Source organism: Ciconia boyciana, chromosome 1 (genome assembly GCF_034638445.1).
Source record: "Ciconia boyciana chromosome 1, ASM3463844v1, whole genome shotgun sequence".
Taxonomy (NCBI): domain Eukaryota; kingdom Metazoa; phylum Chordata; class Aves; order Ciconiiformes; family Ciconiidae; genus Ciconia; species Ciconia boyciana.
This window is the reverse complement of record NC_132934.1, coordinates 11,879,790-11,897,368: the sequence shown is the minus strand read 5'-3', so window position 1 is coordinate 11,897,368 and position 17,579 is coordinate 11,879,790. Positions and strand designations below refer to the sequence as shown.

Below are 17,579 nucleotides of genomic sequence, written 5' to 3'. Positions count from 1 at the left end.
TTATATAGCAAACTCAGAAGTATTATATAGCAATTTATGTAGTACCTTAAGTACATGTTTTTATTATACAGAGTGAACAATCAAAGTAGTTGTTGATTTTAAATGATAAACTTTTATTCTGAATATACTGTTTTTGCACAAGAATTAACACAACAGTTCTAGGATTATAAACTTTTTATAACATTATTGTACAAATTTTTACAAAAAATTATTTTTCCAGGCTTGTCAAGTTCCACAAAAGTGTCAAGAGAACACAAGAAAAGGGAGAAAGACCTGCTTGCCTTGTAAGAGCAATCAAGCCTTTTTTTGCAGAAACGCACACTGAGCATTTCAATAAAAATATCCCAGAAAGCATGATCCAGACATTCCATACAACACAAGAAGAGAAGACAGCTTTGTCAGATCACAATCGCAATTTCATGGCATCTGAACAAGACAGTATCCCTTTAGCCTCAGTGAAATTATTTCTTCAAGATGATGTTTTTCTTTTAAACCATAAACAGGACAGATGCAAGTAGCTGGGAAGAGGGTGAGGCTAACTTTTCCAAACTCTTGAATTGTTTTCAGACACTTTGTTTTAATCTTTTTACAGTAGTGTACAATGCGTATTAACAATATTAACATTGTGGTATGAAAAAAAAATAATAAATCTGGCCTTTCTTAAAGGCTTGGATGTCTGATGAAGCTAGGGTAAAATTTATCCTAAGGAAGGAGTTATTCAGATTTCACCTTCAGCTGACATTCCAAAAACACCCGAGTACGTTGCAGTGCCTTGTAGGCATTAATAGACTTCTTAATAACCAGTGTGCTAGCATCTGAATTTTTAGGACCAGTGGGACTGAGATTGTGTTTTGAAATTAAGACATAGTAAGCACGTTTTGTGAGCTTACGTGTTAATGGGAACAAAAGGTCTTAATGTCTCTTCAGTGATACCAAAAAACCACAGCAAGTAACACTTGGGTTGCAAAGGTCACTTAAAAGGGATACTGCCTATCTGAACCCAGTAAGGCCAGTTTTTAAGTTAGTAAAAGGAATATTATAGGAAAACTTACAAATGGCAGCAACACTGTTTTTTGTCAAGTAAAGCAGTAAAGCCTCAAGCATTAGAAACATGAAAAAGATCATACTAAAGTCTTAAAGGTACAGGACCTAAAAATCTTGTCAATTAAACCTGTTATGTCATGTTAAAAACCTGTTACAAATATGGACCACGGTCAGTGTTTTGGCAGTAATGCTGGTTGTTTAAATGAAAAACTAGAAAGAAACCTTTCATGTTAAGTACTCAGATCATGTTTTGCACAGTACCATGCTGTAACAACTTTAATGGTGGTTATTTGTCAGACATACAATAGGCTGCATGACTTCTGTGTAAACTGAAACAGTCCCAACAGTTCCCTTTGTGCTACTTAAAGGATCTGGTCAAATATCAACAGAGCTTTTTATCTGGCTTTAAAAAACCCCCAACTTTTTACAGCATATTGTAATTTGAAAATGTCTCAATTTAAAGCCTAGGATCAAGTTTCTCCTCTCACAGACAAGAGAAGATGACTATTATGCATTATGTGAGAGTAAGGATACTCTTCTGCATGAGAATATGTGTTTATTCATTCAAGTTATTTCTAACAGACTGGTATTCACATTTTGAGATAGCTAAAGTTCACATTGCATTTTCCATCTGTGTTTTGTAATTTGCAGATATCTAGGTAGTGCATTTTAAAAAATCTTGACCATCACTTGGATATAATCAAAATATATATTGCTTTCTGCAAAAAGAAGCCAAAATTTCATTTTTTCCTTTTTAAAGTATTGAGTTCTGTGGGGACAGTACTAAGCCCTTGTGGGAGGGCCAGATCCTGAGTTTTTCTATCAGACGGATATAATGGCTGGAAGGATAAGTATTTATAAAGAAACATGTTTCTTCAGGTCATACAGAGGGGCAGAGGAGAGGAACAAAGGACATTTCCCTCTTTGGATAACCCAAGAAGGCTAATGTGTCTGCATGGCATGGACTTCTCCCTCCTTTCGTATTTGAGCACTCTAAGGGAAGTGGGATGAGAGCAAAAGCCACGGTTGTTTTCTGTGGCAGCATGGCTTTGTGCCAGCTTTCTTTCTGCCTACAGACTCTAATCAAATGTTTATTAAGTAACTCAAAATATGGCCTACCAACATAAGCAAATTGTTCCAAAATGTTAAATAATGTAACTTTTCCATGAAGGGTTTCTTTTGGGAAGCTAAATGAAAACTATAGAGAACTTAATATACTGACAATCTTCCAAGAAATTGAAAGAGCAGAATGCAAACTAATATGTATTTTAAGTAATCTTAGAGTAAAAGCTATGAGTGTAGTAAGTATTGGCCTAATCCTACAAAACTTATTCCTCCCATAAAATTTCAGTTGACCACGTTAAGGAAAAATACAGGATGCAGTCTCAGCATTAGAAAGTCTCAAACCAATTTTTTATCACGTGGTAACTGGTGATAGGGTGAAGAGAAGTGCAGTAATATGACTGGAAGGAAGAGCTCCAAGATTATCTTCACCTATATTTTCAAAATCAGCTCACCTTCCCTGAGGAGGACCTGAAGTCATCCAACACGGTTAATTGTACTTTTAACCCCATGACTTTACTAGAGATATTTTTTTAAAAAGCTAAATCTGATCACTGAACAAAAGGTCAGGTTTTATTTTTTTTCACTCACTGTATTCCCAAACATGAGAAAATACATAGCTGGAGCCAAGGTACATAAGAAAAACAACGAACCAGCCATGGGTACAACTACAGTAGACATCTGATATTTTAAGCCATGCCATGGCTTTGAGTAGCTTCTTCAGTGTTCATAGGATATTAATGCATGCCTAATTATTTCTTTAAGCTTTTGGCATGATCAAAATTATATCAATCAATTGCCAGCATACACATACCAATGCTTTGCATTTTCTTATTTTTTTAAAGAGCTAGTGTATTGTGCCATGTTAATATTTGCATATTGCAGTTGTTAGCAGAATTGTACAATACCAGCAGAGTTGCACATTCATTGGTTTAGCTGTCTTGCAATACTGTTTAGTTCTGAAAACTAGAAAAAAGCGCAAATCATATTTTGCATCAACACTATGCTACACTGTAATATTGTAATTTACTGCACCAATCTGTATCACCAATGAGGTTGTATAAAAACAACTTCTAAAATTATTATTCACAATCAAGTATCAATGTGCATACATATAGATTCAAGGCTCCCCATTTGTTTTGATTGTTTCTAATCTCAGCAACCAGGACATTTTGCTGTTAAATATGCTATTTTCAATAATAAATAGCAACAGCAGAAGTTTTTGTATTATGGGTGTTTTTATATGAAGGAAACAAAGGGGGAACCTGATATGAATCTTAGAGAACATATACTTCCAAAAATAAATGTGTTAAATCTGATTTTTATATTCTTAAAATATCTGTACACAGGTTTTCATGTGAGATCACTATTCTGTAAAAAATCCAACTCAACCCTTTTGTTACGATAGCTAAATTTACCCTATTTTCTCAGCTTTTTCATTGCACAGTATATTCAGAGCTCTGTTTCATAATATAATTTAATATGATTTGATTGCAACACATTGCAATGTTCAATTTCTCACACAATAAAAGAATCACTCAGTTACCTTTTCAATGAACTATACTCTACCATCAAAGAAAACAAACTGAAAAACAATAACATAGCATCATCATCATGCAAAATACCCTTGGAAACCAACGTTCAAATATCACAAAGACATTTTTTATTCACAAGCGTTTTTGTTTGAGCCTTTGAAGGATTCTACTAGCTTTATATATAACTGCATTGTGAAAAGGAGGTGAATATTACATTGAAATTAACATTTTTCTGACAGAAGATGACACCAAGTTTAAGATGAGAATCACTTTTTAGTTAAACTCTCAAGCACCTTTATGTTTTTAAAAACAGAAGTTTCCTTCCTCCCTTCCTTCCTTCCTTCAAACTAACAAGTTATCAGCCTATCAAAACTTAGCTGGCTACATGATTCATTTTGGAAGAATAAACCACTCACCATAAAGCATTTCAATCACGCTGAACTTCTGATGAAGACTAGCCAATATTTTCATTTTACTCAACTAGTTTGGACAAAACTGATGTTCAAAGCAGCCATCATGGTGCTAGTAATGTATATTGGGGAGCACGTTTTCTTTTTTCTTTTTGTTTGTTTTTTTTTTTTTTTTTTTAAATAATTGTTCATGTAAAAGAATATAAATCTTCAAGATATCCAAAGCTTAAAAGAAACGAAAATCATATACATAAGCTATTGTCAGGGGAGCCCTTTTACATGAAGTCATCAAGATTACAACAATAAACAAATGAAAAAAAAATAATCTTAGATTCCCCAGTGGAGCACGTACAGAATTCTGTTCGGATGGCATAGATGATGCAGCATTCACACACATTTAAAGATCCGACACTCCAACATGCAGCCACCGTGGGTGCCTTTATGAGTCTCACGAGTGATAACCAGACACGAGCACTGCTGTTCTGCTGCTGTCTGAATAGCTGACCCTTTTAAAAATGAAACTGAGGCTATCGTTTTGGCCAGGTCTTGATTAAGTTATGCAGGTTTTGGTTTAGCAAGGTCATAACTGGCAGAGTCTGCTGCCAGATAACAGCCAAAGCAGGATCAACTGAATTCCTACCATAGACCACAGTGATGGACTCAGACCAGAGACACCACCGCAGTCAGCCGAATCTTCCTGTTGACAAGAAAAGAAGAAATCATTTAACATTAATTACAATTAAATTTCCTGAGAAGTAATCTACATTTTAGTCTTCAACATTTTGAACTATCCTTGAGGCATCCTTTTTGGTCTTACATATGTTATTTTGCCTAAAATAACAATGAAATAATTCCTGGAAGTTTGTCTGATTTTTTTATACAAAAAGTGGCATTACTACATGAACTATAAGCATGGGAGGATTAAATGCTTACAAGGCTTACTGCAGTCACTTATGAACTAGTTGGGATACTTACACAATCAAACAAGAAATGCTATGGGATATACCTGGGGGCCCCAGTAAAACACATCTGTAATTCCTTAAAATGACATCAATTTGGAGATTTTGAGTATCACTTTATTGTGAGGAAAGATGGAAGAACAGGTAACTTTTCAAGATTAGAAAACAAATATGGACCATAAACAAATACGGAACATAAACAGGATATGTTCATGTCCATTTCATCAATATGATCACACATTAAAACAAATATGCTCTGCAGGTGAAGATATGATCAAAGAGAATGCAAATCCTTTCTCTGTCTCTGATGCTGTATTCAAGCACGAAAACCAAATTTTCTATTGGCTTTTTGTACACACTTGATGCAGTCTGTAGAGAAGACACCCTCCAGTTTGAGGGCTCGCTCTGAGCTGCGCCGCTCTGTCACACATCAGTGGACCTAACTATTAATTACGCCATGTAGCAGTCACACCTCTTTTCCCCGTTCCTCTTTATCATTAATCGCTGTTATTTGGTCCCACTTTGCCTATAATGCGCAATATCTTTCACATTATGGGCATATTCATTACTCTGACTGAAATACATTTGATACCTGTTCTGAAGTCCGTATCACCTTTACACCTTCTTGTTTCTCAGGACTGATACAATCTATGTTTAGCTGCCTAAAGCACCAGGACAATGGTGTTCCAGCCATCCCTTGCACTGCTCTGTCCACCGAGTCTGAGATTCATGGGTAGCTCTGGAGGCTGAAAATATTTTGTCTTCCTCTTGTTTTCACTGTATTCTGTGCCCATAGTATAAAAAGACATTTTCCATTTTCCAGGAGATCCCAAGCCTCCGAGGACAAGACACCAGCGTAGGTGGGAAGGGACTTGGGTATTAGGACTTAGGGACTTAGGAACTGGGGAAACTTCTTGAACAGGAGGAACGTGTGCAGGGAAGGACAGACTGCACCTTAATAGTAACAGAGCCCGGCTGCTGGCACAGAAATTAAATAGTTTTTAGAACAGAAAGCAGAGAAAAGCCAATGAGCATGGAACAGCTCCTGGTTCAGACTGACATGCCACTGAGGCATATGTAACTAATATTCAATGTGCCTCAGCAAAGGCTGGGGGGGGGGGGCGGGGGGTGGTGCAGATAAAAAGTACAATCAGGATAAATAAGGAAGGGTCACTAAAACACCTTTAATTTTTTGGCACATCCTTAAGCAAAACTTTCAAGTGCTTCTACACCAATGCTAGGAATATAAAATTAACATGGGGGAATGAAGACAAGTCATCAAGTGAACCATCCCAAAATAATACACATACCAGAAACCTGATGGAAGGAGAATAATCAGTAAGACAGAGCATTGTCAGGCTACTAACTTTGTAAGAATGGCAGTGTAGGACATACAGCAGAAGGGTAGTATATAAAGGATAATACAAAGTGTAATAGCATAAAAGTATTACAGGAAAAGGAAAGTGTAATGGAATCTATGGTGAAGAAATTTCAGAGTCTAATAATAAAAATGTAATACTAGGATTGCACTGCTGACCACCTGATCAAAGTGATAATATCGATCATTGAATGTTATGTGAGATTAGAGGAGTCACATATAGACTGGCCTGATGCCTTATCAAAAAGAGATGTAGAGATCACATTTTTGGATATGATAAATTACTGCCTTTTGGAACAAACAGTCTTTGAATCTTTAGTGGTGCACGGGGCCGTCTTCAAAATTATTAGTAGAGAGCTGCTCTGTATAGCTCTAGTATAGTTCTAGTAGCTTTGTAGATCACAATGCAATAGGATTTAGCATTGTGGTGTGAGGGATCAGGCCAAACAAATCCAAAACAAAAGATATCAATTTTAAGAAAGGGAACTACGTGAAAATTACCAAAAGCAGTTAAAAAACCCCAAACAACCCCAAAACCAAGAAAACAGAAAAAACCCTTAACAAACAAACAAACAAAAAGCAGAAAGCAGGAAAAAAACTAGGAGCATCTCAAAAAGCAACCCCCTCACAAGGATCCAGAAGAATATTTAGAAATATTTCATTAGATATCCAGGTAAAATGAATGCCACAATTAGAAAAAACATCCACTCACCCCCCTCCCCCAAAACCCAACCCCCCAAAAATGAAAAAACACCACCCTACCACCACCCAAAAAAACCCCAAAACCAAACCCAAAACCCCAAAGAAACACCCCTGCATGAATCAGTAGGGAAATTAAGTACAGTGTTATAGGGAAAAGATCAGTATTTAAGAAATCAAGTTTACTCAAGTGGTCAAGAACAGGAAAGCACATAAAAATGGCAGATTAGATATAAACAGGAAATTAGGAGGGCAGATAAAGAATTTGTGATGACCTCCCTGCAAAATATGCTGAAAATGATAGTAGAAAGTTTTGAATAAATCAAAAGCACAAAGCCATATGGAGTTAGGGCAACTGCTTGATAACAGAGGTGTAAAGAGGGAACTTGGGGATTACAGGGCATAGCAAAGGACTTCAATGAGTTCTCTGTGTCACTTTTAAGGGGTGAAAACTTTAATGAGATTCCCACCACACACAATGCATTCTTTAAAGCAGAGAGGTCAGAGGAATCAGAATCAGTTTGGAATAAATATACAGAAAATCAGATAGAGCAGACAAATTAGACTCAATATGTCATCAGGAATTATAGCATTCATTAACAGTGTCCTTTAGAAACTTGGATGTAAAAACAAACAAACAAACAAACCCCGCCAAACCAGCATTCAAGTTCTTCAGAAAAAGAAGAAGAAAAAACTTTCATTCTGTCCTAAAGCAAATAGCTCACATTAGCTGCCATTCTTTATCAATAGTAGCCATTTCCAGACATGTCTCTGTCATCTGTTAGCTTTATAATTTAGTTCTATAATTTTGGCTTAGGCTTTTTTTTTTTAGTTGATTGCACTCTACAAGTTCAAAATTCCTAAGGTTTCCGGTCAACAAGTAAGTCATAAGTGAACTCTGCTCCACCAGATTTGGAGTAGGATGCTAAGATTTGGAGATGAACTGAACTTTCTGGTTTATTTAGTTTGGCTCTGTCACTTTTTGCATCTGCATTGTGTCTTGTCATGTAGCTTTATTTCTATTCAAAACACCTAAAAATAACCCTGTTGCTTCTTCCTCACAGTGAGTACCATCAGAAACAGAATTATCAGTAAAGGTTTCTTCTCACATGAATTCAATGAACAGTACTCAGTGTTACCTCTAGGAATTTAAGATTCTTATCTCTGAAATTACTTAGAAGAGTCATCTTTGAAGAAATAGTCTAAAGTAAAGCACAAGGTTTAAAATTTTCTAACAGAGAGGAGATGTCTGGAGGGTAAGTAAGAAGTAAATTGAAGGTCTTAAACAAAACTGTGCATAATAGGAAGGGGAAAATATCATTATAGTGAAAAAGGCATCCAGTATGGATACAGAGTATACGGACCTCCACATATAGAATCATACAGTACTCAGCTTTCATGTCACCTCTGCATTAGATCAAATACTGGGTAAATTATGTTGATGAATTAAGCCTACCACTATATGTACTTAAAAAAACCTCCATTCTGTTGCCCATTTCTATTTGCTTTTTGAGTATTTTTTTTAAACTGCATCACAATTTATGGGTGCTGCTTTTACATTCAACAGTTATACTCTGTAATATTCCTATTGGATTGAAAATAAATATTTTAATATGTTTTGCTCTCTCCCTAAGAGTACACAGAGCGGTTTTTAAAGGATTCACAGCTTCACAACAGTGGTGAATGTCTTGGAAGCCTCATGCAGGAGAGGCATCTTCTTACTATGAATGACAGAGTTAAGCCTTGTATACTTTTGTCTAGTACAGTTTATACACATATTTCAAGGTTGGTGAGATTTTAACCTCATGTTGATCAAAGTCGCATTGAATTTCTGAGGTTTGTAGACCAATTTACAGTGGTAAACCAGCAGTTCCACCAAGAACAATTTCTAAATATTCTCTCTGGAATCAGTTATTCTTTTGTGTCTTAAGCCAAGACAAAAATAGTAGTGGCAAAGAAGGTACAGCAAATACGATCTAAATTACTTTTTCCTCTCCAGCATTGCACATTGTGATCTTCTTGTGTGGTTTAACTGTTGTGAAAATGCAAGAAATGTAAAAAATTAAAAAAAAAAGAGGAGAAAGCCTGATTATATGCTGATTTACATAAATTTTAAAAAGTCAACAGTTTTATGGAAATGCATGGGAACCCATCATTAATTTGGAGCCTGATTGAGCAAAACGTTAGTTTTGAATGGTCTTCAAAATGTCTTGAATACACTTCCCCTATTCCTGAGCTTTAAGAAAACTTCTTAACTGTTTCCTGTAATTTTGAGATTTCTTATAAAATTTATTGTAATAAATTACATAGCATCATTTTATCTTATCTTTACCTTATCTTGTCTTTACCTCTGCCAGTGCAATTAGACACTGAACTATTTTTAAGCAGTTTCACTGAAGTTTTCCAGCCCATTACATTAGTCACTACTACATTAGTCACACAGAAAACCTGAATAACCAACAGTCAGTTGGGGATGTCCTCTCTTTGTTGTCTTCAAAATAATATTCTGTATATTATTTCTCTTTGAAGAGAGAAAGAATCGGAAAAGAAATTGGAAAGAATCCTCTTTAGCCAGTTTCATTTCATCAGAAGTGTATCAGAAATTTCTTGCATTAATAAGTCACACTTCAAATTTCCTTGCATGCTTGAGGTAGAGAAGCATCAAATCAAATGTCATCTCCTTCATGTCATGCCTTACTATGGTAACTCTAGAGAGGGTTATTTTACAACATCAGACACTGTGAAAATTATTCAGCACGTGCAGAATGGAAATGAATGCTTTTATAAAACCGTATATTCATTTTTAAGTATCAAACCCACATATTCATTGCTATATATCAACATTTCCTTGACGGCAGTGCCAGTCCAAAATTTTAAAGACACACATGGAAATACAAATACATATATATACACGTACATGTCTAAGTCTATAAACATACTTGTTACTCCTTTAGAAGTACACTATATTTAAGGTACTAAAACTTTGTCTTGAAACCTTAATCATTTGTCAGAACCATTGTGCTACACTGACTATAAAAAGGATAAAATAACAATATCTGCCAAAGAACTTCTGATGTGGCCTTTGATATCAACTGGTTACCTCAAAGTTATACCTTTTATAAGCATATATTTTAAATGCCTCATATTGCATGAAGAACACCTTTGCTTTTACTCAAGAGTCATTTCAAGTTCCAATGCATGGTCTTTCATAAATTTTGTGTTACCCTCCTTTGTCTGGACTACCACACAAAGCTGTCAAAGCTGTGCAGCTACCCACACATGGATCAGGGATACAGGCAGTCCCATCAGGACATATACAGTTGTCTGGGCTGCTAATCACCCTCAAAGCTCCCACTGACATCCCTGGGAGCTGATGGAAATAAGGCATTCCCAGAAGGGGCTAAAAACTTGTAGAGTTCTTCTCTTTGTTCTCAGGCACAGCAAACAAAACCAGCATGCATGTACAACGTAAGAGCAACCTATTCAAGGGGGTGATAAAGAATATTTTGTTATTCTTGATGAAAAAAAGACTAGCTGCCTTTATTGAACCTGATCAGCTGGTTTGTATCTGTGCTGGCTTCAGTGATTTTAATAAAACTACACAGATTACTGTCCAGTGAGAACCCATTTTATAACAAAGTTATTAAAAACAGGATGGATGAACAAAATTACTTTTATAACTTTCTGCTGCCAAAAGTCTATATTGCTAAAATTATATTTCGTGGGTTTCCCAGTATTTTGGTTTGCCTTCTTGAGCAGAAAGTCCATTTTTGATATAAAGAATTCAGCTCAAGGTGAGTTTCTGCTGCTTTATGTACATTGGACAGTAGCCTTAATTAAAATAAGGTTACTTGCAAAGCAAATTGCATGAGTAAGAACATGAGATGTTAATCTTCTAGATGTTAATGTGAAACACCGCTGGCTTGGGGGAAGGGACTTTCACCCTTCCTTACAACCTTCAGCCATGGCTGTTCAAGTTCCTAGGTTTGCTAGAAATTAGGTCATTTAAATACAGAATAGGAAACTTCAAAATTACTCAAATACAGTTGTTAAACAGAACTTTAAGCTTTTTTTCACTGATGTTCGAGTTATATTAATTGAACCTTCCCCCAAGCATAAAGAGAATAGAACACTCCTTTTGTCAATAATTTATAAGTTGTTACAATTTTAAATATTTTACTACACTAACTCTGGAAAATGACCTCTAAGTTTCTATTTCTGCCTCTCAGTTGGCTTTACTTTGATAGATATGTTAGTATCTCCCTCTAGTGGTTTTCTGAGTAATAATATTGATTATTACACCCTCCAGTGTACAAGGTCACGAATTTTATTCTCTTTAGATCAGCAGTTCTCTTGCATACATGTCACTAGCACAGCAGTGCACACTCTCACACCATTAAATGCAACACAGTCTAAAATGCCAAGGCTTTCGTTATGAACCCCAGAGTCTGCACCAGGTCAACACGCAGGACTTCATGTATCCATCTATTTCATTACAAGAAAAAAAACCACCTTCTGCTGTAATTAGGCAATGAATATGTTTAGGTTTCAAAAAATTAAAAAGTAAACATATGATTTTACTGAATTCCTAGTTTAACAAAATTGTTGCACACTATTACCTTTCATTATTGACACTTGCTTTCATTTGAATGCAGTGAAAACTCCTTACTCTTCTCAATAGCAACACTTACTCTTACACAGAGCACTCATCCTTGCCATCCCTAAGTACAGCTTTATTTTCACAGGTATTATAGTCTCTTCTAATTACTTTGCATCTTTATTTGTCTCTGTGAGACAAATAGAAAATGTTCTTCTTCTGTTTCATTTTAACAGGGACAAGGGAAAAATGTTCTGAAGGGAATGACACTGACTCAGTTGGTACATGCGCACTCTCAAAGAGCCGACAATGTAAACCCAACAGGTTCCCATGTCTTTGTATTTGCTATGGGAGAGGCCCTTGTGTTCTGTGATTTATAAGGCTCCAGGCAGGGTTTTTTCATATTTAATTTCCCTTAATATTGCAATAGTAATTTGCTCCAGATTGTTGCTTTTGGGACTCACTTCATTCTGTTTTCTTTTGTATGTTTAGTAAGTAAAAAAGTCTGCTAATTTTAAGCCAAGAACAAAACAAAAAATTAGAGAAAGTAACTGACCATCCACACCACATGAAAACTTGCAGAAAAATGAAGATAGGAGCGGACGTCATGGCAGAGGCACGACTCGTTGTGCATATAGGCTGATCCTATTAATAACGGGCAAAGTAGCAAGTAGAGGAAAGGAAAGAAAACACAGAAAAAAAGACATACAAGATGAGATATCATGCAGATTGCTGGCAGTTAGCAGAGTTAATGTGAAAGCATCCACCCAAGAGCAAGAGATTCACAGCAAATTTTGCAAATAAACTTAACCAAAACAATCCACTGTTACAAAACACATGACTTACACACTGATTAGCACATCAAGCTAGTGAGCAAGAGTTGTACTTTCACACACAATCTGATCAGGAGGGTTTGGAATATTTACAATGGCTAAATAGCTCTTGGATGTTTTTTCAACTTTGTTTAATCTTTGTTTGCCAGTAGGAAGACTTCCTTTTTAAAATAAAATTTGGTTACTAGAAAAATGCATTGAATACCAATGGTCTGGACTTTTTAAACACTACTGACATCTCAGTAATCGTGCCTCATTAAAGAAAAGCAGAAAATATACTGGAACAAAACTTGGTATACAGCAATTATAGCCAACTAACTGCACCAGTTTTGGACAAACTTTCCTTTGCAGAAATGGGATGAGGCATTACAAATGCATTTTAAAAATATTTATTTTACATAATGGCAGGTTCTTCCCTGTTCAGTACTTTTTGTCCTGAAATTTATTCTGAACAATTTGAATTCAACATATTCTCTTTCATACAGCATTTTGAAAGGTAAGACAGAGAGTATATTCAATATAATATATATATGTGCACAGTTATTTTTCTCCTTCAAAACTGTAATGCATACAATACAGGGAGTACTAAACAGCATAGTTTTGCTGATTTCAGTAAAGCAATGCACTTTTATACCTGTTAAGAATGTGACCTAAGGCCAATACACATTTGCAGCATTTCTAAGAGGAACAACAACCTAAACCAGATATAATGTTTTTAATCATTTAACAACACCTTAAATAATATTTGGAAATACTAATATAAAAATACTACTTCTAAGCCAGGATTATCATCTATTTGTGAAAGCCATAGAAGAACTGAATTTCACAGCACCATACAGAGACCATCAGTTTTATGCTCGCTGATGGGGGTTTTTTTAGTGGGAATCATGTGTGAAAGTGCAATGGTTATAGGAAAGGCAGATAAGAAAGCAGCTGTTAATTTTATGTTAATCATGGGATACTTGAAATAGAGTGGCTATGGTCTACAGTGAACAGTATGTTTGGTGATAGATAGGTTACCAGGCACCAAGGTACATTTAAACATAGTTTTCACTGCTTTTCTAAAACAGCTCTACAATTGTTTTTAAAGATAGTCCTAAAGTCTTACAAGTTCCATTTTACCTGTTTGGCTTCATCAAAACAGACATCAGGACCCTTTCTGTATCTAGGTTGTTTGACCATTTCACAAGGATTTGGCCCTTCATCTGTTACTCTGGTTAAGGAGCACGACTGTTTTTTGTGCATCGTACATTGGCAGGATTAACATTCTGTTTTTACTTTCACGGGAGAAGTTTTATGCTAATTCTGTACTGTAATACAGATCAACAGTTACAGTTCCTTGGTTACATTAAAGAAAACCAAATCAACCCAATCCTCCAGATAAATAGAAATCAAATACCCCCCCTTTTTTTTTTTTTTACACTGCTTTAATCAAGAAAATAAACATCCTGCATGACTTTTTAGAACCAGTACTTCCAGAACCATACACAAAATAAAAAAAAGCTGAGGTTTTTTAAGATTTTCTGTATTGCTTTCATTACCATTGCATAAACACTACAGAAAATATTTGATAAAGTAGTAAACTTTCAGTGGTGCAGATTGGTTATAGTTTATGTTACCATTGAGTTATGCTGCTAAAATAAAGATACACAATAAAAGCAAGGAAGCCTGTTTGGAAAAGTAATGCTATATACAGGCTGAAAATTGCAGTGAAGGCCTATAAGAACTACTGGTTTTATTATGTGTACACCTATATTACCCTAAATATCATAGACAAAATCATCCCACTGTAGGCTTTGATAGTAAATGACAGAAAACCTAATCAGATCTCATTATCATTTTACTGATGAAGGGCGACAGAGAAAACGCTGTCCAAACTAACAGCGGAACAGCAGGATAGAAATGGGAGCAGTGACATGCTATTAATTAGCTAACTGTAAACGTGAGGTAATGCTTTAGCTTATGTCTCTGAAATCTGTAATTACTGATATTTAAGTGTAAATACTACACTTCACATTTGCCACAGGCTAACAAGGGACACAAGTCATTGCAGCATACTTGAAAGGCATGGATACAGTAAACTGCAAAACCATCTTCTGTTGAAACCTGCTTACATTACCATTCAGTATGTTAAGCTTTTTTTATTCCACTGTTGGTAGTACACACACTAAAGCTAAGCTAGAGTGTTTTAAAAAAATTGAGCACCAGAACTTTACTTATCTTAGTATCTCTAACTTATACTTGAAGCAATCCTTTTCATGCACTACTGTGGAGTACTACAGCAGCTTCATTGCAATGAGTGGAGATGTCCAATGGAAGAGAAGGCAAGAGGACGGGGAATTTAGTTTTACAGATCTACATCTGTCTTCATTCAGATGTTATCAGACTCATCTCCCCTTTCCTCTGCTGGCGCCCAGCTGAAAGGGAAGTCGAAACATAGAAATATTCTAAAAGACCATGTGCACAAGCAAAGCTGTACCAGGCAGAAGGAAGCAGAGTCTAATAATAACCATCTGAATAGCACCCAAAGGTCATTCTGTCTGCTTCTGTGATGTTATGCTACATCTGCATTTCACAATGTACCTTAGTTATAGAAAAGAGAGAATAGCTTAGTACTGCATAGTTGGAACAAAAATAAAATAGTTCATTTAGTCAATATAAGCCCACCCAGCTGCTCTGGCTGCCATTTGAGGTCATTTACTGCTTTCTAGAAGGTTTGGGCCCCACAGGGAAATGCAAGTCTTGTGCCCATTTCCCATCAAATGTGCTTCATTTTCTATAGTGAGTGCTGTCTATAAATTCAGACAGTGGCAACAGTTAATCAAACTGTCGTGGACTGGAGCCAATTAGAATATTAGGCTGTGTTTACATAGTTCTGTGATGACATGGATATTGCTTCCACCCCAATGCAACTTCCTTTTCAGCCCAAGCGTAGATGGAATTCCAGTTTTATTAATGTGGCAATGAACGCATTGCTTGTGCCAAAGAAACACAGTCATATCCACCACCATCTGCTTTTCTTTCAGGAATGGGAGAGGCTGTCTCAACTAACTTCCTGACATGGACAAAGGTATTACTAATTGTTTTCCATATTCTCTCATAATAATCCAAATTACGATTTGTTTTACCATCTCTGTCATGCTATCCTCAAGCATATATAGCAGAGAAAAACTGGGGTGAATTTCTCCTGGCCTAGAACATGTGTATCTCCACCACCGTCACCTGCAGGTATCTACTGGAGTGAACAGGCTAAAGGCATAGAGACTGGCATGAAGGTGTTGTAAATTAGAACAACCTTTCACATGCTTGTAATTTTAATGCATGTGTTGCAATGACTCTGCTTAGCATGTATGCCACCTATGTCTCCAGCCAGCTCTGAAGAAATTCTATGCTAGCAGCTGGATAAACTCTAGCCTTTGATGGTTAAAGCAGTTTCCACAAGAAATAAGCAGTTCTCATTGGCACTGAGCACACACTAAAGTACCTCCATCGCTTCACCTCAGTGTTGCAGGCATCAGTGCAGCATCCCAACTTTTCATGACCAAACACTCTTGTCCTAGTGTCACCCTTTTTTATTATTTCTCTAGACAGACATACCCTTGTCTTTTCTAAAGGCTGAACAAACCCAGGACTCTCCGTCTCCCCTTGCCTGTCCTGTGCTCCAGATGCCAGCCACCTTGGTGGCCCTCCATTGGACTTCCTCCAGTTTGTCACTGTGGTACTGGGGAGCCCCAGACTGTACACAGCACGCCAGATGTGGTCTCACCAGTGCAGAAGAGATGGGACGGATCAATTCTTCTAACCTGCTCGCTACATTCTTGCTAACATAGGGCCAGTCACATCCTGGGCTCTTTATTGCAAGGCACAGTGCTAACTGATGTTCAACTTCTTCAGGTCCTTTTCTGCAAAGCTGTTTCTAGTCACTCTGCACCCAGCCTGTCCAGCTGCATGTCATTATTCTGTCCTAGTTCCAAGACTTTGCATCTGCCTTTTGGAAACTTCATTAAGTTCCTGTGAGCCCATTTCTGTTTAGGTCCTCACAAATAACAGCTTTGCTCTCTACCTCAATGACTGCTGCCTCAGATGACTTGTGATATCCTCCACAAATATCTGCTGCTTCAAGTACTCCAGTGGCAACCATACTTCTAATATGTACATGAACAGGCCATTTTTTCCCAAATATATTCCAGTATATCATAGCCAAAAATCAATCCACACTACTAAATAACATGGTTTTAAAGGATACCCGGCTTCTCTGCTTGCATCAGTGGCTTTGGGTCACAGGAGCGGCACAGCAGTTGGCTGTCACTAATAATGAATACTAGATTGGTGTTTGAAATCTTCTCTGCGTGATAAAGTCTGGAAAAAAAGCCAACAAAAACCTGTGTTTAAATGAAGCAAGGAAATCCGTATTTGAGAAGGACACACAGTATTGGAATAAAAGTAATCCAACTTCACGGATTCAGTCTGCCTGCTACTGTTTATCTTTTCCATTAACAAACAGCAAGAAACATTTATAACAAATTTTGTAATCTTTTCAACATTTCCATGGTTCCTCCTTTCAACTGGACTTATTAGTGGAAAAAATGGAAAAGAGCATAAAATTACTTTAATTGAGTTAATAGCTAGCTCTGTGCTGCTACAACAGTAGTTGTACTGAGAAATAAAATCAGTTCAGCATCAATTCTTTCCCTAACAATACTGAGAAACCTCCCAACCACAAAAACAAACAAACAAACCAACCAACCCCCAACACATAAACCTGTCTGCAAGAAGGATGAGAAAGAGGTTTAGGGTATGTATGCTGTGTATTGGATGTGTATTTGTTGTATTTTTATGTACCTATAATACCATAAAAGGCCTTTGAATGAGTAGGGTCATTTTCAATTTATAAATAATTGAATATGCAGCATTATACGTATAAGCTATAGATACTACACTTCATGCCTTAGATACTAAACATAAGGATATTTCTGGAATTTTCAAGGATAATTTTCATGTACAGTTTAAATTCACTGGAAAGGCAGACAGACCTTCAAAAAAACAGAGAAAAAAAATCTTA

At 36.4% G+C, this 17,579-nt stretch overlaps 1 protein-coding gene across 3 annotated transcripts in view; it reads right to left on the bottom strand.

Annotated features, from left to right (window-relative positions):
• Positions 1 to 123: 123 nt before the first annotated feature.
• The window catches only part of CACNA2D1 (calcium voltage-gated channel auxiliary subunit alpha2delta 1), a 440,093-nt gene continuing 422,637 nt past the window's right edge, over positions 124 to 17,579 (bottom strand). For all 3 annotated transcript variants that reach the window (XM_072858441.1, XM_072858451.1, XM_072858458.1), the window contains 3 exons: positions 16,764 to 16,876; positions 13,640 to 13,722; positions 124 to 4,748 (listed from right to left, as the gene is read on the bottom strand). In XM_072858441.1, coding sequence (XP_072714542.1) covers positions 4,632 to 4,748; positions 13,640 to 13,722; positions 16,764 to 16,876 — 313 coding nt within the window. In that variant the 3' untranslated portion in view covers positions 124 to 4,631. The remainder of the gene's footprint in view (positions 4,749 to 13,639; positions 13,723 to 16,763; positions 16,877 to 17,579) is intronic.